General features: G+C 57.0%; 2 protein-coding genes across 10 annotated transcripts in view; one reads left to right on the top strand and one right to left on the bottom strand.

The window, feature by feature from the left end:
• The window catches only part of LOC133349119 (receptor-type tyrosine-protein phosphatase kappa-like), a 149304-nt gene extending 129180 nt beyond the window's left edge, over positions 1–20124 (top strand). For 7 of the 8 annotated variants that reach the window (XM_061562315.1, XM_061562319.1, XM_061562318.1 and 4 more), the window contains 12 exons: positions 1883–1919; positions 2779–2876; positions 7891–8007; positions 8157–8311; positions 10217–10352; positions 11878–12027; positions 13061–13234; positions 13506–13637; positions 13767–13892; positions 14307–14467; positions 16361–16496; positions 16723–20124. In XM_061562315.1, coding sequence (XP_061418299.1) covers positions 1883–1919; positions 2779–2876; positions 7891–8007; positions 8157–8311; positions 10217–10352; positions 11878–12027; positions 13061–13234; positions 13506–13637; positions 13767–13892; positions 14307–14467; positions 16361–16496; positions 16723–16776 — 1476 coding nt within the window. In that variant the 3' untranslated portion in view covers positions 16777–20124. The remainder of the gene's footprint in view (positions 1–1882; positions 1920–2778; positions 2877–7890; positions 8008–8156; positions 8312–10216; positions 10353–11877; positions 12028–13060; positions 13235–13505; positions 13638–13766; positions 13893–14306; positions 14468–16360; positions 16497–16722) is intronic. The other variant, XM_061562316.1, reaches the window with a different exon arrangement.
• A 1309-nt stretch (positions 20125–21433) lies between these two features.
• Positions 21434–24642, bottom strand: part of LOC133349118 (rho GTPase-activating protein 18-like) — a 30412-nt gene continuing 27203 nt past the window's right edge. For both annotated transcript variants that reach the window (XM_061562314.1, XM_061562313.1), the window contains exon 16: positions 21434–24312. In XM_061562314.1, the coding sequence (XP_061418298.1) occupies positions 24209–24312 (104 nt within the window). In that variant the 3' untranslated portion in view covers positions 21434–24208. The remainder of the gene's footprint in view (positions 24313–24642) is intronic.

Here is a 24642-nt window from a genome sequence, read left to right as displayed (position 1 = left end):
GAGCGTGGGGGGGGGGGGGTGTGGGGGGGTCAGGGGGGCAGCTGGGGGCAGGTGGTGGGGGGCGCGCGAGCATGCCGGCTTGTGATTATGTGTGTGAGTTATACGCTTCCTCCTGGGATGGGACATTTCCATAAGACGAGAGATTCCGCGTGCGTGCCTGTGTGTATGTGTGCGTGCGAGCGTGTCTCAAAGTACCCATCCCTCGTGCTTGCATGCGTAAATGTGTCCATTCCTCCGCATGTGTGTGTGTGCGCCCTTATTTGTTTTGCGTACACGTGTGTGTGTGTGCGTACGTTCACCTCGTGTCACCTTATTCCACTGCCCCTCCCGGTTGCTGTGCACGCACACACTGCGTCTTGGCGCGGCACAGTCTGCGTGTTGGCATGCGGGCATTGATACGTCCGAATAGCACAAGCACACGCATGTCGGTCATGTACTGCGTGCACACAGGATGCTCCTTGTTTTTCCACCGATTCACGGATTACGATTCGATTCTTACGCTCACGGTGCCGATGCGATGCTCGGTGCGTGCGGTGGCCTAGAGGTTGGCGCACTGCACTGTTCACCCGGTGACCTGAGTTCCGTTCCTGTCCAAGACTAACATGAGCGGCGAGCGATATCTGAACCGGTCTTGGGGTCCACGTCCTTCACCGACCCACGCACGCTGACCGGCGTGGTGAAGTATGGCTAAAACAACTTGCGCGACCGACTCGGAGTTTGGAGGCCTTCATCGAGCAATGGATCGACAATCGTGGGTCGGTGACGTGGCCCTGCTCGCGGTAGCGTGTCGCAGAGGTTCGCGGTTCGAATCCGTAAGCGGACTGTGTCAGAGTAGCGTTCCCACGCAGCTGCACGCTTGTCTGGGCTAGGGGGGTGCCTCGATTGCCTTGAAACTTTCAGGTGAGAGCCCCATTCAGGTACGGGGGGGGGGGGGGGGTAAACGCAAAGAGCTGTGGGGGGGAATGATTTTTCACGACGACAGTGAAGGATCGAAAATTGCGAAAGCTGAAACAAGTTTATGACAGAATAATGAAATGTAAGTTAGGCGAGCTGTTTTTAATTAAAGGCGATGTGCGATAATTTAATGTAAATTAGGAATGCGCTTGAAGCGGCATCTTCATCATCGTTATATCAGCCACAAAAACATCTGCTTCCTCCCGGAACCCTCAAAGCGATGGGAGGTGAGGTGATACACAGTGTACACAGTGTACACTGTGCACGTGGTGTGCGTGGTGCGCGTGGTGCGCGTGGTGTGCGTGGTGTGCGTGGTGTGTGTGGTGTGCATGGTGTGCGTGGTGTGCGTGGTGTATGTGGTGTACGTAGTGTACGTGGTGTGCTTGGTGCGCGTGGTGCGCGTGGTGTGCGTGGTGTGCGTGGTGTGCGTGGTGTGTGTGGTGTATATGGTGTACGTGGTGTACGTGGTGTACAACACTGTGCCACCTCCCATCGCTTCAAGGGTTCTGGGAGGAATCAGGGCCCTGGGCACGTTACGGGAGCGGCCGCGGCGTCACGGGCACGGCAGGGCGAACGCCATCGCCTCCTCCTCGCCTCCTCCTCGCTTCCCCCACCGCCGCGCGCGGCTCCGGTGGCCGTCGAGTTGCCGTGCGCTCCGCGCGACCCACGCCGCCCGTTAGCTCCGTCCCCCTGATGGGCCTCCGCATTAATCACCGTCCCCCCGCCTCGCCGTGCGCCCCGAGGTGGCGGCAAAGCGATGTCGCCGAGCGTCCGGCGAGTAATTTATAAACACCTCGTTTCCCCGCGTCGCCCTCGCTCTCCGTCTCTCTCTGCCTGTGTCCCTCCGCGCTCTCCGTCTCTCTTGCCGTGTGTCTCTCTCTTACTCTCTCTGTCTCGCTCCCTCTCCCCGTGTCGCCCCACTCTGCAGGGCTACCACCGAACTCACCACTACATCGCGACACAAGGTGAGAGGGGCGCGCGAGCACACATTCTCCTGCCATCGCCGTCGCTCATCATCATCAGCCATGATCAATCCACTGCTGGATGAAGGCCTCCCCAAGCGGTCTTCGCTTCTGACGATCCTGCCACGTGATATTTCGTTGCTCCATCTCCACGTTGGACTTCTCACCACCTTCGGCCGCATTTCCTCCTTGGACTCCAACCCATCATTAGTCTCATCTCTCCGCATCTATTTGGCTATTTCCACGTCTGCTCTGAAGTTTGTGTGACCATTGTAAGCGGCTGGTTTTCGCCGAGATTGTTGTTGGTATTCGTATAATTTTTTTTTGTTGCGAGCAATTGTAATTGGAGAAGTGAGCGTTGTTTTAAGGGATTGTGTAACATTAAGTTTTCATTCCAGAGCATCTCAGATCACTTAGGGACTCGACACCTGGATCGTAAATCAGAGCCGGTTCCTCCTAGCTTGATACACGCGCGTAGGGTCAGCCACGCAGAAATCTATTATTTACAAACGATGCAAATGTAATGCTAACATTACCTACAAGCTGACGGAGCGAATGCGAATGTCCATACGAGACGGACCTAACAGCAAACAATACAAACGAGATTGTCAAACGAGACAAACGCGAATTGATTGAATCGCGACCCTGAATTATGATCATTTATGTAGTCAAGTCCGCGGTGGGAGGTGTTTGTATCCATGCAAGGTAAGGTGGAGACCCTGACCCAGACAGTGGGGGCGATAAGAACGTGAGAGCGGTCCCTGGACGTCCGGCGTGGCCTGTTGAGAGATCTCGGAGAAGAAAGCATGGCGTCGTGGTGGCTTCTTGACCCCGTCGTGTTTGTGTCACGGCGTTCACGCAGGGCCCCTCCCGGAGACCGTCTACGACTTCTGGCGCATGGTCTGGCAGGAGCACTCTGCCTCTGTGGTGATGCTCACCAACCTGGTGGAGGTCGGGCGGGTAAGCGGTCGCGCTGCTCACCGCCCACATCGCCAGCCCCTCCCCTCTCTCCACCCCCGTCGCCTCTTCAGCCTCACCTCCTCGCACCACCACCTCGCCTCCCCTGCCCATCACCTTCCGCGCCTTGTCGCCCTCTGACCTTCCTCGGCCCCACACCCCAGTGTACACACCGTCACCCTCCCGACACTCGCGTACTTGACGTATCGTTGGTTTACTAGCCCTGCTCAGGTAGAACATCCGCCCGCGCTGTGCCGTTCAATACCCCTCCCGCCAAGGAAACGTGGAATTTCCATCAAACGTAGCCAACCGTGCTTATCAGAGGTCCCGGGAAAGACAACAAACTAAACACAGCGGCGAGTAACGAGCCAATTTCCACGTTGCTCCCCCTGGTGCGGTGAACTCTGCCGACGAGGGGTTAATGTTCTCTCCCTCGAGAGAGAGAGAGTCCATGTTCTCAACAATTTGGTGACATTTGTTCGTAATCTCGGCGTGGCGCCGGGCGTTGTTTTTGTTTTAAATGAAAGACATTCATTTGGCCGATCTTGTCGCTAAATTATTTTGTGCCGGAGCTGCGAGGGAGGGGGCAAGGGGGAGGGGGGAGGGGAGGGGGGAGGGGGGCCCACCAGCCCCGCCCTTCACGGGGGCCAGACCACCTGCATTATTACAATCCGTTCCGTGGTCGAACCTCTGATTTGCTCTAATGGACCAAGAATGTTATTTTAATTGCAATAAGGGAGCCCCCGTCTCTCCGCTCAAATGCAGCTTTGCTTTATTCCCCCTTTCATTCGAGGCCCTTGCACTCGTAATGAAATACCCACAAATTGCGGTCAATTATTCATGAATAATAATCTAATCGTGCACATATAATTTCCGCCCGCTTGTAAGATTTCCCATTAAATCATGAAATTTCATCAGACGCCCGACACTCAGAAGATCAGGCGACTGGATATCATCCCCCCCCCTCAACCCGTGACCCCCAGCGTAACCCTTTATACGACCCCCTTCTCACACCCCTGCTCCCCAAACTCAAATGGTCTTTGCTTAGCATTCACAAGTGTCCACACACACACGCACGTTGTCTCACGCACTTACTTTATCATGCGTACGCACGCACGCACACGCACAAGTGCGCACGCAGTCATGCATGCACGTGCAAGTGTAACAAGACAAAGATCCCCCGTATAGCTTTAAAATGCTGTTGGGGCAAGTGCTGTTCGCGAACGCCTATCTATGAAGGCCGGCACGGCACACGAAGGGGTGGGTGGTCAACACCACGCCCGGCCGCCTTTGTCTCCCCAGTGGCGATGTTTACGAATGGCACAGGTACTCATTTGAGGCGACCTCGGGGAGGCCCAGGACAGATTCAGAATGTTGTTAGCGACGTTGGCCACCGCCCCTTCGTCATACATGTACGCACACATGCGCGCAGCCTCACCCGTGCACTCTCACACGCAGCCACCCTCTCTCGCGTCTACGTGCATGTGCGCGCATCCACGCGTGTTCCTGCGTGGTTGCGATTGGCACGGGAACGGGGAGAGTAATTTTCCGAGCGCTTGGCAGAGCAAAGAAATTATTTTTTAAAAGTGCGTGAGAGCCGTGCGCCTCCCGAATCGTAATTCGCTTGTTGGGGGGAGGGGGGCGGGGGTTATTTATTTAATTTCCCCCTCTTCTCTCCCTCCTGGTTCTAACATGACGGATTCGTTAAGGGCGGCGGATTCGCTCCGACCGGAGCCAAGCGCCGAGCGGCGCCCACAGCGAGCGCGATGTCCGGCGGTCGTTGTCCACGCGAGTGAGGAGCGGTGCGCGTGGTGTGCCGCCCTCCCCGTCCCAGCGCTCGGCAGTGCACGGAAGTGTGGCCATCCAGCCCCCACGACCGACACGGCGTGGGGAGTCCTTCATCCAGCAGTCGAGTGACAAAGGGTTCTCAAGTGTTATCATAAAAAAAATCAGTTGCACTTTAGCGGTCATGTCATTATTGCGGCTATTAAATGCGGAAACCCAAAACGTAGCAGTGCGCTACTTGGTGACGGACAGCGGGGCGCAGAAGAGGACATCGCAGAACTACTGCCGAAGTCACTTTTGATTGGCCTCTATGGTGGACGTCAGGAGGAGGGAGGAGAGAAGCGTGGTGGGGGGAGGCGGGGTGAGAGGGTTGGTGCGGAGAGGGCAGGGTGCCCTGCCCTGCGGGTGGGGGCAGGGCCCTGCCCAGCAGGCCGGGGCGCTGCTCCCCCTCCCCTCAGCTGCTCACTCCCCCGCAGCCGTTGCGCTAAAGGGTCCACAGCGCACGTCGTTTGTGAATGGCAATACGACGCGGATTTGTATTTGTTCATTCATTTTGAGACGGAAGTTAATGAAGCCCCCATTCCAGTGCGGCAGTGCAGACAAAGGTCCGCCGTATAGCCTTCATAGACTGTTGGGGCAAGTGCTGTTGGTGAGTAGCACCTATGAAGGCCGGCACAGCACACAAGGGGTCGGTGACCAGTACCACGCCCGGCCGCCTTTGTCTCCCTAGTGGCGATGATTACGCACACCATCCGGTACTCATTTGAGGCTGAGTCGACCTAGAGGAGGCCCAGAACCCTGTGAGGTAAAAGTAATTGGTGTTGGTCGTGAGCGGGAATCGAACTCGGGCCGCCGGGTTCGTAGTGCAGCGCGCGACCCCTCCCCACAAGGGAGCGATCCTCCGCTTAGCCTTATGAGCGCTGCTGTTAGCGAGCACCTATTAAGGCCAGCAGGGTGGGGGTGGTGTGCACCGGTCACGTTCACCCCATTACCGGCCTCAATGGGCACTCGCTCACTCCGGCGGTGAGCCCCAGCGGCTAACCGAGCGAGCCAGAGAGCTCCGTCTCGCTGGCTCCGTCTCGCTGGCTCCGTCTCGCTGGGTCTGTGCGCCACAGAGCGGAGGAGAGCCGCGCGATGACCGCCCTCAGTTTGGCCGTCTCGGCCCGCGGATCTCGCGTACGGCAGTCGGTAAACGCCGACTCGCTTCACACTGGAGGCGGTGTTAACCTCCTGACCAAAGTTGGCATTTACACAACCGGTCGCGCTGCCCCCGTCCCCCCGGCTCCCACGAGGGTTTATTTGTCCTTACGTGTACGTTGTACGAAGAGAACGGTCATCATAATACTGCATCCCAATAGTTCTCCTGGGCTCGAGTCACCAGATAATGAATCCATGGAGAACATTCTTACAGAGCAGTGCAACTCTCTGTGTCGGACACGTGGAAGCGGATGTCACAGAGCCACCTCTGAGATCCCCTTGTCCGAGTGATGTGTGGTCTGCGTAGGAAAACAGACAATTCGCCTCCTTCTCAACTCCGTTCCTCCGCATGCAGCCTGATCGGCCCCACGGCCTTCTGGTTCGCACAAAGTAGAGGGGCAGCACTTTCCTCCCAGCTGCTCGGCCAGAGCGACAAGGTTTGTTTGGCCTCATTGGTGATGGGGCTGGCACCCTCGGCTCCAGGGGCGGTTTCTTCATTAGGGCGATTGGGCGACGCACCACCAATGTCATTCAACCACAGAGTCACGCTAGCCGTCACTGTGCCTCTGGATATAGTCCAATCAGCGTCATGCTACGTTCTGTGGAGTACCGCCTCTTTTTGGGCGATTTCCCTCCGGTTGAGAATCGCCCCGAGTGGTCCCATAGACTTACATTCAAAGATGTTTTTTTTCGAACGGGGGGCGCTGCAATGCATTCTCTATGGCTTCCGGGAGGGCTCGCACTAACGTGCTTACGTCATCATACGTAAGCACGTTTCATCCAACAAAATTATTTGTCGCCACCTAGTGGAATCTTTAATAAAAGAAACATGAGTGGATTGTATTAATAGTGAGTATAGAAACAAACAAGATGTATTGTAAGAGTCACGTTATTTTTCATTAATATTAAAGAAGTGAAGTTGCCTTTACATGCTTAAGCTGTTAATTTATCCTTTGCATGGGTGGACCTTATCCTTATCAATCATCCAAACATTTGCCCCCCCTGAGAGATTTTGCAGGAGCCGCCACTGCTCGGCTCACTCCTCTTGGGAACTCGGTTGGGTCGCTGCAGTTGGGCGGCTTGATACCCGGATTCGAACCCAGACTCTCGGCAGGGCCACTCGGTGCTCCGACCTCTGAACCGCCCCGAGGGTTGATCAAGTCTCGGCGCTCAAATTAATGTGGGGCGGTGCTCATCTCCATCGGCAGCAGTGGAAATTCCAGATTATTGTGACAAGTGCAGGATGGAAGAGCAAGCATTGAGTACCACAAAGTGGTGCTCGTTTTATCTCCCCTCGGTGGAGGATGAGGATGATAGGGACGATGAATAAGTTGTAAAATGTCAACCCTCCGCCGGGATTTGAACCTATATGCCTCAGGTGCAGTAACAGAGATTTTAAAATTTTCCAATCTCATTTTCTGAAGTGTGGAATGGAGATGCATGTGGGCGAGCGGCTGATTGCCGTGTATGTTTGTGTGCTCATTTGCTCAAATGTGGTAAATTGCTAGCGTGCTTGTGTGAGTCAGTGTCGTTTCAGCCGTCCTTTCACGGGAATTAGAGCGCTGTAGAATAAGGCCGAGAATAACATTCCATGTCCGTGTCTTCGTGCATGTGTGTGCGCGTGTGTGTGCGCGTGTGTGTGCGCGTGTGTGTGCGCGTGTGTGTGCGCGTGTGTCCTTTTGTGTGTGCATTTGTGTATTCTATTGGGAGCAGTAGTGCAGCGGTTAGCGTGCTGCACTACGAACGTGGCTACCCGAGTTCGATTCCCGCTCACGGCCAACACAGGTGACGATTACCTGAACCGGTCATGTGCCTCCCCTAGGTCGACTTAGCCTCAACGTGAGTACCTTGTGCAGTGTGTAAACATCACCGCTCTGGAGAAAAAGGGATGTGCCGTGCCGGCCTTCATAGGTGCCACTCGCTAACAGCACTTGCCCCGACAGTCTGTTAAGGCTAGACAGTGGATCTCTGTCTTTGTGTACATGCACGTGTCCGTGTATATGCGTTCGTTCGTGCACGCGTGTTCTACTGGCAGGTGAAGTGCTGCAAGTACTGGGCGGACGAGTGCGAGGTTTACAACGACGTCAAGGTGACGCTCGTGGCCACCGAGATGCTCGCCGAGTACATCATCCGCACGTTCAGCATCGAGCGGGTGAGGCTCACGGACACGTGGGCAGTTACTCGCAGACACACGGACATGTACAGTTACATACGGATGCACAATTATGGACATGCAGCAGTGGATCATCATGACTGACGATACTGCGTGCGTGCGTGCGTGTGTGCGTGCGTGCGGCGCAGGCGGGCTGCCCCGAGGTGCGCGAGGTCCGCCACTTCCACTTCACGAGCTGGCCGGACCATGGCGTGCCATACCACGCCACGGGGCTGCTCGCGTTCGTACGCCGCGTCAAGGCGCTCAACCCGCCCGACGCGGGGCCCTGCGTCGTGCACTGCAGGTGAGGAGGGGGGAGGGGGGGGGGGCTTCACCACATCGCTCGCCCCTGCAGTCCGTTGAAGGCTGCACAGTGTGGGTGCTGTCTCTGTTTCTGCTGTGTGTGGGGGGACGGCGGTGTTACACTTTGTTTTTTACTATATTTTTTTCACCAGGTAAGGCCCACGCTGAGCTGTGTAGCGACCTGGCTATCACAAATCATAGCTCGACGAAGTGGCTTATCGTCACTTGGAAGTTTATGAGGCCAAATACTCTAAATGCACATTGATTCTAAATGTGGAGGGCAAACATCTGAGGATCCGGGGGGGAAATCCACGCGACCACGGGGAGAACACACAATCTCCAAATACATCGCAGTCAGGGTCGGGATCGAAACAGCGACCTCCTGCATACCGGGTGATGTAGTTACCATCTCGCCACCGTGGCGCCCATAAGGGTTGGAGCACCGTGCAATGAGCCACACACACGTGTACACAAAGACAAAGATGCCCCGTGTAGCCTGCAGAGTCTGTGAAGGGAAGTGCTGTTAGTGAGCACCCACGTAGGACAGCACGGCACCTAATTGGGCCGGTGTGGCCAGCACCACAACCGGCCACCTTCATCTCTCCCTTGCCGATGTTTTACATGACGTGGCACACACTCGGCATTCATTTAAGGCCAAGTCACCCTCGGGGTGGGAAGCCCAGGATCGGTTTGGACAATCCCCACCAATGATCGCCGTGGTCACGCATCCCCAACAGCACTCACACACCGAGAACCACCTCTCACACGAAACCCACGTTCTCTTCCTGGTCACGGCTGAGGTCAGTGGCGAGTGACATGAGAGCCGTCGTGATCCGTGCTTGGCACGTGCTGGCGGTGGCGGCGGTGGTGGCGGCAGTAGCGGTGGCGGCAGTAGCGGTGGTGGTGGTGGCGGTAGCGGCGGTGGTGGTGGCGGTGCGGGGCGATGCTCCGTCACGACCTTCCCCGACATTGCCGATCTCCCGCCCCGCTGGGCTCCCAGCCAATTAGCGATGCAAATTACACCGTGAAGAGCCCTTAAAGGGATTGCTTCCCAAAATTTGATTTACAAACTGCGCAATTCTCAAAGAGATGCAAATACTTCCCAGCCCTCCTCCAGGGGACCCCTTGCCTGAGTAACGCACTCGCGGCACACGTGTGTGCGTGCGCAGTACACGTGTGTGTGTGTGCGCAGTACACGTGTGTGTGTGTGTGCGCGTGCTTGTGCAGTACACATGTGTGTGTGTGCGTGCGCAGTACACATGTGCCCGTCGGCGCGTGCTTGTGTGCCGGTCTTGGGCCTCCCCTAGGTCAAATTGGCCTCAAATGAGTACGTGTTGCAGTGTGTAAATATCAGCACCGGGAATAAAAGACAGCCAGGCGTGGTGCTGGCCATATCACCCCCTCCACACACACTTGGCCTTAATAGGTGCTCGCACCAATTGCGTACGAGTTTATGTGTGTCCGTTTGCGCCTGTATGTGCATGTGTTTGAAATTTTGTTTAATTAAAAAACACAATCAGCGCATATAATAGGAAGATAATGTGCCGATTTCATCCGAGATGCTTGCGCAGTACACGTGTGTGTGTGAATGACGTGCGTGTGTGTGTGTGCGCGTTTGCCTGTGCGCTAGTGCCCTAGTGTGTGCTTGTGCATCTGTACTTGTGTATGCGTGTGTGTGCCCGTCCGCGCAGCGCGTTACCAACCCAGCGAGACGAGTTCAATTCCCGGCCACTGCTCGCGTCACCGTCGAGCGGCACCTGAACCGGTCCTGAGCCACCTCGAGCGTGTAAACACATCAAGGGAGACAAAGGCGGCCGGGTGTGGTGACGGCCACACCACCCCTCGCTATCGTGGCACTTTCCCAAACAGTCTGCCGTCGTGTATTCGTGCGTCTGTGCGTGCGTAGCGCGGGAGCAGGCCGTACGGGCTGCTTCATGGTGATCGACATCACGCTGGACATGGCGGAGAAGGAGGGCGTCGTGGACATCTACAACTGCGTGCAGGAGCTGCGCTCGCGCCGCGTCAACACGGTGCAGACCGAGGCAAGCGGCGAGCGCGCGACACACAGGAGAAACGTCGCTCCCTCGAGATCCTCCACGCGCTCTCCTAGCTCTCCCCTCTCATCTCCCTTTACTCGCCTCCACGCACTCTCCTACCTCGACGGTGTGGAGGGGCTCCGTGGGTTCCCTCAAGTGGAGGTCCGTCCGCCAGCAGGCGGCGAGGACGAGCCACTGCACAGTTGCACGTCTTCCTTTTCTACCAGTCGGCAAACGCCGTTCTCTGCCGCAGAGCCAATTTTCCAGCTCGTTAGGCTAATGGGCTGCGAGGGAGCGGAGCGGAGGGCTGCCCTCCGACCCCTCGGCCCCGCTGAGTAATTACCACCGGCCCCGGCGCGCTAATCGCCGGCAAGCGTCTTATTAACCTCGTCGCCGCCAATTAGCACGCAGACGCCCCTCGTCCCTCGCTGTCCACGAGAGCTCTCTCTCGCCGGGGCCCCCAGCGCCATGCCAGACGAACATTGGGCCGGGCGGGGACTGCGCCGCCGTGCGTTCATGACGGCGTCAGCCCGAGTCTACCGCACGGTGGCTCGGTGGAGCCCGGGGGGTTCACGGCGGCTCGGCGCTCACGACCCGGCCAGGCTCCAGGGTCGCTCGGCACTCGGAGCGGAGTCGGATGCAGAGGGGTTAAATCACTCGCTCGACCGTCCGCTCCCTCCGCCCCGTCCTCCACCACCCCCACCCCACCAATCCCCCCCCACCCACCTCGCCATCAGCACCTGGGCACCCCGATCACCGTGGAATGTGTTTACTTCCATTTGATTCACATAAAGAATTTCCTTGTCGGGCCGCTGTCTTTTTTAACTGGAATGTGGTGGAGTTCTGCTGCTGCTGCTGCTGTAATTATGTGTGCGCGTGTCCGTGTGTGTCTGAGTGTGTGTGTGTGTGCGCGTGTCCGTGTTGTCTTTTCAATCATCCTTTTACTTGAATTAGAATAGATATGCGTTACGGAACAGACTGCATGCATGGAATAAATGTTCTGTGTGTGTTGGTGGGTGTGAGCATGTGTGTGTGTGTTCGTGTGTGTCTGTGTGTTTGTGTGTGGGGAGCTAGAGTAGCGGTTCGCGCGCTGCGCTACAAACCCGGCAACCCGAGTTCGATTCCCGCTCACGGCCAACAGCAGTGACGATTATCTGAACTGGTCCTGGGCCTCCCCTAGGTCGACTCCGCCTCAAATGAGTGCCTGGTGCAGTGTGTAATATCGCCATTCGGGATACCAAGGCGGCCGGGCTGCCCGTTCCAGCCTTCATAGGCGCTCGCTAACAGCACTTGCTCCAACAGTCTGTGGGATCTTCGTCTGTGTGTCTGTGGTAGCAGCGGTGTAGGCAGGGGTTTGTGCACCGCCTATTAACCTAACAACCTGGGTTAGACTCCTGCTCACGGCCAACATCCGTGCTAACATCCGAGCCAGTCCCGGGCGCACAGCGGCGGCTCCTTCTCCCGCGCGCCGCCCTCGATAGGCGCTCGCTGACGCCGTCGGTGTCCTCGCGCGTGTGCTCTCCGGCGGCAGGAGCAGTACGTGTTCATCCACGACGCCATGCTGGAGGCGTGCCTCTGCGGCGACACGGCCATCCCCGCGCCCGACTTCCGCGCGGCATACTGCGACCTCCTGCGCCTGGAGCCGCAGAGCAGCTCCAACCACGTCAAGGACGAGTTCCAGGTGAGAGGAGGCGGCCGGGCGCTCGGAGTCTCGGGGCGACCGCCGCCACCACGACCACCTGCCTGGGTTCCTATCCGAGTTCTCGGCCTAGTCGACCGTCACGGCCCGGTCGAGGTTGACTCGCGTCGAGACGCGAGCGGAGAGAGGGGGGACGGTGGCGGCCATGGAGAGTGGCGGTGGCTGCTCCTCCTTCGCTGGAGAGAGGTGGTTGAGCCCAGGACGCGCGTCGTTCTGGACGTGTGTCTCGTGTCGGGCGTCTTGACGACCGTGCGTTGTCTGTCGACCTGCGGAGGTGTCCACGGCCTTCAGATTCCATTGAGACGGCCGCGATTAGCACGACACGTGGCTGTCTGTCCCCATATAAATAATAAATGTATGAATGCGACCGTTGGCTTAATAAATAGGTCCATTAGCGACATGAAAAAATGTGCAGTAATAAACATTCCGGTCGAAAGTCTAAAATTAATTGCGTGAATTCCAGAATGAATTGCTTTTAGACACGGCTACTTTGTCCTCAGGGCCACTGGTTTGTGTGTCAGTGTTTGTGTTTCAGTGTATATCTGTGAGTGTGTTGGTGTATGTGTGCGTGCGTTCGAGTGGAGAGCGGTAGTGTAGTGGTTGCACATTGCTCTTTAAACCCAGCGACCCGAGTTCGATTCCCGCTCATGGCCAACACCAGTGACGATTATCTGAACCGGTCCTGGGGCTCCCCTAGGTCGACTCAGCCTCAAATGAGTACCTGCTGCGGTGTGTAAACATCGCCACTGGGGTGAAAAGGTGCCGTGCAGACCTTCATAGGTGCTCGCTAATAGCACTTGCCAAAAGAGTACGTAAAGACTATATGGGGGGTCTTTGTATGTGTGTGTGTTAGAGAATGTGTACGCGCATGGCTTGATAACAGAAGTGACGTCACTTGGTCACGTTTCCCGGAACTTATGAATTCCAAAATTCCGGACCTCAATCCAATTTCCGGACGAATCCGAGCTCCCGGTGCCACCTTGGCTGACCCGTGCCGCGACTCGCTCGCTCGCAGACGCTGCACATGGTGACACCGCCGCTGCGCGCCGAGGACTGCAGCATCGCGCTGCTGCCGCGCAACCACGACAAGAACCGCTTCCGCGACTTCCTGCCGCCCGACCGATGCCTGCCATTCCTCATCGCCATGGATGGTGACAGCAGCAACTACGTGAACGCCGCGCTGCTCGACGTGAGGGCCCCCCCCCGCGGCCCGCTCCACGCCCATCGCCGCACCGGCGCACGAGCCGACCGCCCTGCCGGCCGCCGCACCTGCGGAGCGCGATCTCGCCGCGGCCTCTGCTCTCCTATTCACCGTCTCGTATTCCACGCGTCCCGCTTCCCGTTGTCTCGTTTCCTGTCTGGCGTCTCGTCTGTGCGGTGTCCCAAATGCTCGGTGTCGTGTCAGTCTGGGCACGAAGAGATGAAGCCGCGTCTCCGCGTGTCCGTGTCTCGCACCGCAGAGCTACTCCCAGCCGTCGGCATTCATCGCGACCCAGCACCCGCTGCCCAACTCCGTCAAAGATTTCTGGCGTCTCGTCTTCGACTACCATTGCACGGCCATAGTCATGCTCAACGAGCTCGACCCCACGCAGGTGAGCACGCGCGGACACGCTGACACGCACGCGGACATGCACGCACGGGGACACGGGCGGACACGAGCGTACGCGGACGCCCTACCGCGCAGCGTCGCGATGACGAGGCGTCGCTGCGCTTGCCCACAGCTGTGCCCCCAGTACTGGCCGGAGGAGGGCCTCCTGCGCCACGGCCCCATCCAGGTGGAGTTCGCCGGCTGCTTCCTCGACGGCGACATCACCAACCGCACCTTCCGCATCTGCAACGTGACGCGGGTGAGGGCGGGGGGTGGGGGGAGCGGGGGTGGGGGAGCAGGGGCGGGGAGCATTCCATTCCTCACGCCGCCGCGTGCAGCCGCGTGCGCAGGGGTCGGGGAGTCGACGGCCGCGTCTCCGTGCGTACTCCGTGGGGAACGGCGGCACGGCGGTTATCGCGTTGCGCTGCGAACCTGTCGGCCCGAGTTCGATTCCCGCTCGCGGCCACATATCTTTACCGGTCTCGGGCCTCGAATGAGTACCCGGGGTGGTGTTAGAACACCGGGGAAGACAAAGGCGGCCAGGCGCGGTGCCGGCCACCCGCCCCCTCGCGGGGCCACGCCGGCCTTAGCAGGCGCCGCTCGCTAACGACGCTTTCCCCGTCGGTCTGTCGAAGGCTCCACGGCGGATCTTTGACTCTGCGTTGTGTGCTAGCCGCAGGATGGGTACCGCACGGTGCAGCACTTCCAGTACGCGGGCTGGGCGCTGCGCAAGGACGTGCCGGCCTCGCGCCGCTCTTTCCTGCACCTGGCGGCGCAGGTGGAGAAGTGGCAGCAGGAGTACGGTGCCGAGGGGCGCGTCCTGGCACACTGCCTGTGGGTGCCGCACACACACAAGCACGCACACACACGTTCACAAGCATGCACGCGCACGCACGTTCACGCACGTACATGCACGTACCCATGTGCATATGCTGTGTAAACCATGTACATTGTGGAGACCGTGTCCACCACGTACACCACGTACACCACGTACACCGTGTACACCGTGTGTACATAGTGTACACCATGTACACCGTATGCATGGTGTACCGAGTATTGTTTTGTTGCAAGGCCATGTGAGATGGTGGTGGCTTTGGGAGGCCCTCATCCAGCAGTGGATAGATCGTGGCTGACGACGAGGAGGTCGTGGGGTGCGGAGAGAGGCAGGCAGAGTGGAGGATCGCTGCTGGCGATGGCGGATGGAGCGGGTTGCTAGAAACTCAGCGGGCGTGCCACTCAGTGGCGGGGTTAGCGGCCATCGCTATTCGTTACGGAGCCATTGATGGTGGTGGTGACGATGGTCATGGTGGTGGTGATGGTGGTGATCGTGGTTGTGATTGGACCGATGGTGGTGGTGGTGATGGGTGGCGGCGGTGGTGGTGGTGATGGTGGCGGTGGTGGTGATGGTAATAGCGGTTGTGGTTGTGGTGGTGGTGGTGATGGTAGTGATGCTGATGGCGGCGGTGGTGGCTGTGGTGATGGTGATGGCAGCCGTGGTCGTGGTGGTGGCGGCGGTGATGGCGGTGTTGGCTGCGGTGGCGGTGGCGGCGGCGGCTGTAGCTTTGTAGCTGTGGCTTTGGTTTTTAATGTTTTGAGATGGGGGCGTAATGCGGAGCAGTGGAGGCAATAAACGTAAATAATCTGGCGTCGCGGTTATTAAACCCGCAGGGATAATCACCACGAGTTCCGGCTTTCATTGGACTCTCAGGAGCAGCAGCGGTGCGTGGCGAGTTCACTTGGGAGAGAGAAAATTATTTAAATGTTTTTCAATAATATATTCAAATATTTTCCGCCACATCCATACCTGTCAACCCCTTATCAGTGCCCTACCTTATTACAGACCAATTCAGACCGTATTGGTCACCCCGTGCCCTTATAAATCTCAACGTTCATCTTACAAAGTCCCAAGACAAGGGATAAACACAAACAAATAGACAAAATTTCCCTATACAAGAATACAGGTACACTGTATGGATTGACAGGTATGCACATAAGTCACGCCGCCACTTATAGCGTTATACCGGAGTAAATGTTAGCGAGGTGAGAGAGGGTTTAACAGATGGGAGCAGAGCTCGGAATGAGGATGATAAGCAGCAGCAGGAGGATGAAGAGAGGGGGGTGATGAAAATAAAGAAGATGATGATGATGACAGGGAGCAGATGACGTTTCGTTCCTTCTGCCTCCGTGTGTGGCTCGTACAACACCGATGATGAAGATGTTGTTGTGAAACTCCAGGAGATGGCGGTATAGCTTCTGTCAGTACGGGGATAGAGCGTTGCCCCCTTGCGCAAGCGGTGGGTTTTCTCCGGGTGCTTCGGTTTCCTCCCACACGAATACAGAACGCTCGTCATTAAACATAACCACCCAACGTAGCAGCAGCAGCAGCAGGACTTCCCTAATCCTACAATTCTCCCGGCTAAATCGGTAAATCAGTAAATGTAGTTTCCTCTGTGCACAGATTACACGTGCATCGTTTCTGTCCTCCATTTTTTTATTGGAGGTCATCCCCGCTGGTGCTCTGATCTCTGTCTACGCGCTCGGAGCGATTTGACTCCCAAACACCTCCACAGCGGGCACTCTGAGTGGAAGCCGCTCCGTGTCCAGCGAGTGCCGAGCTCTCTGCCCAGTCGCCGCTTTAACAACCCCGCTTTGATGTGGTGTGCGTGCGTGCGATGGTTGCTGTGTGTGTGCACGCGATGGTGCGGTGTGCGTGTGGCCGCGGCATAGTAACGGCTCGGGGCGGACCGGCCTCTTCTGCGCCGCTACCAACGTGTGCGAGATGATCCGAAGACAGAACGCGGTGGACGTGTTCTGCGTGGTCAAGGCCCTGCGCAACAACAAGGCCAACATGGTCGACTCGCTGGTGAGGCTGCACGCCATCCCGGTTCATCCTCTCACTCGGCTGCCCGTCTACCCACCTATTCACCTATTCATCCAGCCGCTCGTCCGCCCGGTCATCACCGGCTTACTAATTCACTCGCACGCTCACGGACACACGCGCGTGGGTGTTAATGGAGTGAGTAACGTGCATCGACGCCACCACGTCTGCGTGCTCCCTGTTGCCCTCCCCCACCCTCCATACCCCGCAGAGTCAGTACCAGTTCTGCTACGACATCGCCCTCGAGTACCTGGAGTCTGGATAGACTCCGGCTACCCCAGCTCGCAGAGGTCCTGACCCCGACTCAACCCGTGGTGGACATTCCTTGGCGGGCGGCCCCACCCTGCACGCTTACACGCGCACTGCGGGGGCAACAGTGAGCTCACCAGCGCGTGAGCGGGCGAGCCGGTGAGCTCGATAGGCAATCGGGGGGGGGGGGGGGGGCAGATGGATGAGCCGGTGAGCTTACCGAGGATCGGGCGTGAGCCAACGCCTGGATTGGTGAACTCGCCGGAGCGTCGTAGCGAACCCCTGGGCCGGAGGGCAACCAGGCGAGCGACCTGGCGGACTTACAAGTGACCTGACGAGCTTATAAGCGACCTGGCGAGCTCACGAGCTACAGCTGGTGAGCTCACGGGCGAGCGGTTTGTTATTTGGGCGGGCGGGCCACCGTCATTGCAGCGCTGTGGCCTGACAGCTGTTGCCACCCACGGCCCCCGCACACTGCATGCTCCATCTCGCCGTCTCGCCGACGCGCGAGCGCGCGCTATTTTTGTAGTTGAGCGTTTACGTCGTTTTGTTACGAATCCTCGCGTCGGGGGTTTAGTTACGCGTCCCGGTTTCCAAGGCAGCTGTGCGCCGTGCCGCTCACGAAGGCCGCAATTAGCGGAGGGGGAGTTGTGTAATTATATTTCACCCGAAGTTTTGTGGATTTACGGAGCGGATTCACACGCAGAAAATAACGCGTTTCGTCGGGCTTTTGACATTTCGCTTTTTTTATACTGGTTGTGGCGCCTCGTCGTGCTTATTGTGCAAAATGTTATTCACAAAACGAGCTTTTTAACAAGAAAATCAAAACGCCGACAATTGGTAAACGCTCGGTGAGCCGGGCCCCCGCATCGTCGCCGTTCCCGAGATGAAGCGAAGACACCGTCGTGTTGCGGACACGACGGTGGTTTTATTTTATTTTTTTATTTTTGTACAGAATCTCTCCCAACGTGTTTACGTGCGCGTGCGGGCGAGTGTATGCACGCCTCTCCGCACGCTTGTGTTTGTCTCGACCTGTCTCCGCCACCGCGGATTTATTTCTGTTTCACTGTCGCAAGATTCGTCCACGCGAGCACCCGGAATTCACGGCCGTCACGTCACCTCCGATGTCTTTTTTTCCACTGCACAACCAAGCCGCGCCGAGCCAGCCCGGCACGGTTCTGCTGGCGCCAGGGTCCTTTTTCCACCACCGAAACAGTACCGCGCCACTGACGTCATGCGCAGTTAACGAGTGGAGATGCACGTCGCACGCAACGAACGCATCATTAACCCGCCCCTGCTTGGCCCCGAGCCACATTTACATGACTTATTGCGAGGCCAGCGCATCACGGTTTGGTCCCTGCTCAGCTCGGATGTTCCAATGGAAAAGGGATAACTGAGACACTCCCCCCACGCCCCCCACCACCCCACCAGTTTTCGAGTGTGTGGTGCATTTGAGTGTAATTGGTGTGCGGGGTTTAAGTTCCACAGCTGGGGGACCGTGCCGCTCTGAGCCAGCCTCACGTGGGGTGTGGGAACCAGGAGAGAGACCCGGGCAGCAGTGCCCAGCCCCACACCGACGACATCAGCAGCAGTAGAGCCACAATGAACCGCTGCCAATAGGACCACCAGCATCACCAGCAGCATCAACACCATTGTAAATATGACAGCAGAAGCAGCACCATCAACAGCACCATGAGCACCAACATCACCTGTAATAGCAGCACCATCACCAGGACCAAAAAAATATCACCGCCATCAGCAGATTCCGCACCATCATTGTCGCCATCATCAGCACCAGCACTAACGCGGCACCAAGGCCACCACCAGCACGGATAGATGCTGGCAATGCCCCCCAACCCAAGGAATTGCAGAGGCTGCACTTTTATCTTTGACTCCTATCGCGTTGCAGGGTCTGGATGCACAGCAGGCGGACACCTTTTTTATACTTGCCACAAGCGTGTGCTGCTCTCCAACAATTCGACTTTACATTTGGTGACCGGCCCCCCACCACGGGAAAGGGTGCCAGGGGCGTGACCCCTCTGCTCGTCCTGTGGGGGAAAGAGGAGCAGGATTCTGGCGACGTGCCACGAGCCGGAGCGCCAAGAGCAGTGCGCCTCTGGTTCCGCGCTACTCCCACCTTCACAGTGCCGAGCCACGGCAGAGTTAGCGCGGCTAAGACCCCGGCTGCCGGGCATTCAAATCCACCCGGCTCCCCACTCTCACCCTGGCACCTCCGTTCGTCTCCGTCCTTCGAATCCACGGCCAACCACGTGGCCGCCGTTCATCGATCCCGCCCTTCAATTATATTGGCCACTGCGCTCAGCCAATCGGAGCTTAGGCCAGCTTTCCGCGTTGATCAATAGAAGACCCCACCACGCCGTGTTTGAGTGACAGAGGCGATTTTTAACGCGTGTGCTGTGGCGGACAACTTGATTCATGACAGAGCCTTTGGGTCAGATGGCGATAATTGAATGCGAATCAGTTGGTCGGTGTCGCGAGCGCAGGCATTGCCTAATCAGCAACAAGGGTCCGCCTCGAATGGCATTTGCGTTGCTCCGTATGATTTCCGGCAATATATTTCGTGGACATGTTTAATATGTCCTCAAGTAGTGACATAATATCAAATTAATTATTTAATATGTTGTCGGTAATTGATGATGTATTACATGCGTTAAATATATTTTCGGAAATCAATACTGTGACAATACGTCCCTTTCGTCGACTCAAACACGTGGCCTGCCGCGCCGCCACGTGGCCACACGTGGTCACTGCACGCGACGCGCGGACAATCCTCGATGATTATTCACAGCGGGCCGATGACATTGATGATCGTGATATCACGGTCATGGATGATGATGATGACGGTGACGATGGTGATGGTAATTATCATGAGGATGGTGATGACCGCGACGGTGATAATTACCACGGTAATAATGATCATGATGATGATGGTGATCATGTTGATGGAGATCGTGATGATTATGATGATGATTATGGTGTCCCAAAGCTTTTTTTGCAAATCGGAATTTTGTCCCCCGGTTGAAAATCGTCTGGCGTCATGGTCGACTCGTGATGCGGGCCAAGGGGCGAGGCTGCCCGAGTAACGGGTGAGGGGGGAGGAGGAGGAGGAGGGAGATGTGAAGAGGGCATTAGGAGGGGCAGTCTGACCAAAGCGAGTTGTCTTGTGGAGAGAGAGAAAGACACGCAGGGAGAGCTCCCAGTGCGGTACAGGAGAGACGACCACGTTCGCGCCACGTCTCTGTTCGCGGTTTGTGTCGCGCGCGTTCCGCCGGGTTCACCTCGGCCGCGGCTTTGGCGGGCGAGAGAGTTGTCGAGTCAGCAGCTCCATTAAAAGCGCGGACCCTGGCTCCTGGTGCGCAGTGTTGTGTGAGGGTGCGTGTGTGTTGGGCGCGGTGATTAGCGCTACGCTTGTGCGCAGTGTGTGAGGGTGCGTGTGTGTTGGGGCGCGGTGGTTTACGCTACGCTGCGCTACGAACCCGGCGACCCGAGTTCGCTTCCCGCTCACGGCCACCAACACCATTGACGATTATGTTATCTGTACCGGTCCTGGATCTCCTCTACGTCGGCGCAGCCTCAAATGGGTGCGATGTGTAAACATCAGAGGTGTGGACTCGAGTCATGTGACTTGGACTCGAGTCAGACTCGAGTCATGAATTTGATGACTTGAGACTCGACTTGGACTTGCATAACAATGACTTTGTCCCACCTCTGGTAAACATCAAGACTGGAGCTGGGCACGGAAGGCCTCACTGAGCACCATGACTTTTGCAGGAGGCTCCTGCCAAGTGTTTGTAATGGGAGAGGCGGGGTGTGATCACTGTGTAAATCTCAATCGAGTAATTTGCGGTAATTTGAGTTTTTTATTTGACGAATCTTGATAAGTGACGCCGACGCACACAGTGGCTTCCTCTCGCACTAGACGCCACGGGATCTTTAACGTCCACTGGGAAGCAAGCGGCGCGGAGTATCGTCACGGTGAATGCGCACGCCCGCGGTATTGATCGGGGCGGCCGCAGGATTCGAACCGCGAGTCTCTGCAGCGAGCAGTGAACTCGCCTGCCGCTCGATCGCGTCACCACGACGATGGCGGATCAGCAAGATCAAAACTATAAACTATTTTATTTTACCGGGTAAGGCCCACTCTGGCGCTCTGTTTCAAAAGTGATCTGGCCACAAATGGTCGCTCAAGGAAGTGGCTTATCACGTGGAAATGTATAGCAGTCGCCAAACACTCACAACGCGTGTTTCTAAATGTGGAAGGAAACCCGAAGGACCCGGAGAAGAATCCACGCGACCACGGAGAGAAACGCAAACTCCAAATCTACAGCAGCAGGCGTCAGGGTCGGGATCGAACCCACGACCTCCTGTACACCAGGCGAGGTAGTTAACATCTCCTACCACCTTGATGATGATGAGAGAGAGAGAGACGCAAACTCCAAATACACAGCAGCAGGCGTCAGGGCCGGGATCGAACCCACGACCTCCTGCACACCAGGCGAGGTAGTCAACATCTCCTAGCCACCGTGGCGCCAGGAGCAGAGTGGATTGGAGCGCCGCGAGTCCCGGGGGGGGTGGGGAGGCGGCCTTCATCCAGCAGTGGAAAGATACTGGCTGATGATAATAATAATAAACAGGGGAGTCCACCAAGTAAGCACGTTCTTGGCTTTTATTGTCCAAAACCACGACCTCTCCGCGTTACAAAATATAATAACATTCACCGAGACGACGCGTGTGATCGTTAATACGGAATAGACAGCGATATGTTCACACGACGCGTCACCAACACTGTAAGACGAGCACTGAGCTGCTGGGGGTCGTGATGGGCTACCGTATTCTCTCGATTAGGAGACGGACGCACTCTATGTTAGAGCAAAAGTCGGGCGATCGTGTCTGTAATCTTGAGAATGCGGCAAATCAGAAGATCAGGGGAGCTCACAGGGAGAGGGTCAGGGAATAGGAGTAGAGAGAGGGAAGAGGAGTAGAGAGAGCGAGCAGGGGTAACGAGGTGGATCAGAGGGGAGCCAGGGCGATCAGGAGCTGAGGAAGGGGATCAGCAGACAATAAGGGGAAACAAAGGGAATCGGAGAGATCGGGGGAGAAGTCGAGAGAGCAGGGGGCTCTGAGAACAACCACCACGGGTACCGGGGAGGGATCGGAGACCTGGAGAGACCAGGAGCTTGGGACATCAGGGCGCCTCTCCACTGCTAGCGTGACTACGCAGGGACACGCAGCCCTGGCCATGCCTGACCCGGCCGGCCTTTGGGCTGGGGTCAGGGTTAGGGCCCGGCTCACAGTGACGAAGCCGAAGCCGCGGAGATGACGAGACTTCATTCTACACATCATCATCACGATCATCATCTCTAGAACGGTCTGAAGCTAAAGTGCGGAAATCTCTCCTCTCTCTTCATGGGTGGGGGGAGGAAGAAGTCGGGGCGTGGACGGTGGAGAAAGTGGGGGTGCATGGTGGGGGGGGGGTGAGACCATAGCGAATCCATGGCAAACGAGCCTGGTGGAGATGATGACGATGATCACGTGGTTCGCCAGGAGTCTCGAGACTCAAGCCAGGAGGGTCCTGCCAAGTCCATGATGCTCCCGTGCACAATGATTTGCACCTCCGATGAGCACGCTTGGCTACGTTCAACATATGTACACACATTGTTGATGCGACTGCTGTTGATGATGCTGCTGCTACTGATTATGATCACTTCTTCTTTCGTATGGCTGATGAAGATGCAGAGCTTCAACTACAATTTCACATTCAGCTGGTCGAGCCAGATAAAGGCGTCAGATTATAATCACCGATGATGATTTTGCTCGTGATTATGCTGCTGCTGCGGATGATTATTCCTTAATGATGCCACTGTCGATGATGGTGACAATGACAATAACGTGACTTCATAAAAGCTTACGACTGCTGGGCTGGTGGGGCGAGGTAATGCGTGGGGTTCGCGAGGTCGAGGAGTCATGGTCAGGGCAGGCATCAGGGTCACGGTGTCACCAGCTCGCCGCGTCCCAGACGCGCCGCACACGAAGTGCTGGCGGCAGTGACGCGTGGAGGTTGGCGAGGACCCACGCTCTGCCCCACCACAGAGCGAGTCACAGATGCGGTGGTCATACCCATTGCACGCAGGCCACGTGGAGAGGGACACGTGGTCTTAATATGTATGCACTGCACATATATACTTCCGTTATATTCCAGATATACGATATATACTATGTAAATGTAGGTTATTTATATATTTTTTTTTAAAATTATAACATACTAATATATTCGCATTGTATCATAGCTCTTAATATCATTGCATTGAGTGTATGTGTGTCCGTGAATATTTGTGTGTATGTGTGGCTGTATATTTGGGGCGTGGTGGAGCAGTGATTAGCGCACTGCGCTACAAACTCGGAAACCCGAGTCAGGGCTAACGTCAGTGGCGACTGATCCGAACCAGTCCTGGGTCCCTCCCATAGGTCCACTTCGCTGTGGAGACAAAGGCGGCCAGGCAAGGAGCTGCCCACACCAGCCTCCATAGGTGCTCGCAAACAGCATTTCTCCAACAGCCTGTGCAGGCTACACAGGAAGTCTTTGTGTGTCTGTGTGTGTGTGTCTGTGTGTGTGTGTCTGTGTGTGTCTGTGCATGTGTCTGTGCATGTGTCTGTGCATGTGTCTGTGCGTGTGTCTGTGCGTGTGATAGTGTAGCGGTTAGCGCGCTGCGCTATGAACCCCCCCAACGACCCGGGTTCGATTCCCGCTCACGGCCAACACCAGTGACGATTATCTGAACCGGTCCTGGGCCTCAAATGAGTACCTGGTGCGGTGTGTAAACATCGCTACTGGAAAGACAAAGGCGGTCGGACGTGGTGTTGGCCACCCACCCCCTCGTGTACCGTTCCGGCCTTCATAGGTGCTCGCTAACAGCACTTGCCCCTACAGTCTATCAAGGCTATACGAGGGATCTTTGTGCGTGTCTTTGTACACGTGGTGTGTGGATACACTTTGGGCAGCGCACTGCGCTCTGAACCCCGTCACCTGAGTTCGATTCCTGGCGACATCAGTGAGAACACGTGATCTGAACACGTGATCTGAACCTGTGCTGGCCTTCATCCAGATCGGCTCGGCCTGAAGTGTTGGTGGCACCACTCCGCCCCGTGTCACCCCGACCTTCATAGCTGCTCGCTAGCTGTCCGCGAGGCTCCGTCGAGAAGTGTAGTCTCTATGCCGCACACACGCGGCTCTTTGTCACTGCTGGGTGACGGCCTCCCCACGCGTTGCAGCTCGTGGGGGTTGTCTGACCAGATGTCAACACGTTGGTCAGTTCGGGTTGGGGAGCAGAGAAGCGCAGGGTGACAATGGATGTCACTGCACTGCCAGCCCAATTCTCGGTATAAGCAGAGGTTGGGCTCCAGTCCGACCCGGTCCGATCTGAGCCGCGCTAGGCTGAGACCCGCTTCAGTCGGTGCTTGACGACCCATTCCGCGTTCCTGTTCACGGCGCACAGCTCCATCATGCGCGCCCCGTTGTCCAGAATCCGCTCGTCTGGGGGGACACGAACAGCGGCCGCCGCCACGGTGACGCGCCGGCGAGACGTGGACACGAGAGACGTGGACACGAGACGTGGACACGAGACGTGGACACGAGAGACGTGGACACGAGAGACGTGGATACGAGAGACGTGGATACGAGAGACGTGGACATGAGACGTGGACACGAGACGTGGACACGAGAGACGTGGACACGAGACGTGAACACGAGAGACGTGGACACGAGACGTGGACACGAGAGCAACGGGCTGCTGCTCGCACTTGTGGTGGGCGCCTCCACGTGGAGGGTTCATGCCACGGCAAGGATGTGGGGGGGGTGAGGTGG

Source organism: Lethenteron reissneri, chromosome 29 (assembly GCF_015708825.2).
Source record: "Lethenteron reissneri isolate LAM-NWPU_2019-01 chromosome 29, ASM1570882v1, whole genome shotgun sequence".
NCBI lineage: Eukaryota > Metazoa > Chordata > Hyperoartia > Petromyzontiformes > Petromyzontidae > Lethenteron > Lethenteron reissneri.
Note: the sequence above shows the minus strand (reverse complement) of the source record. Positions and strands in the feature narration are given on the sequence as shown.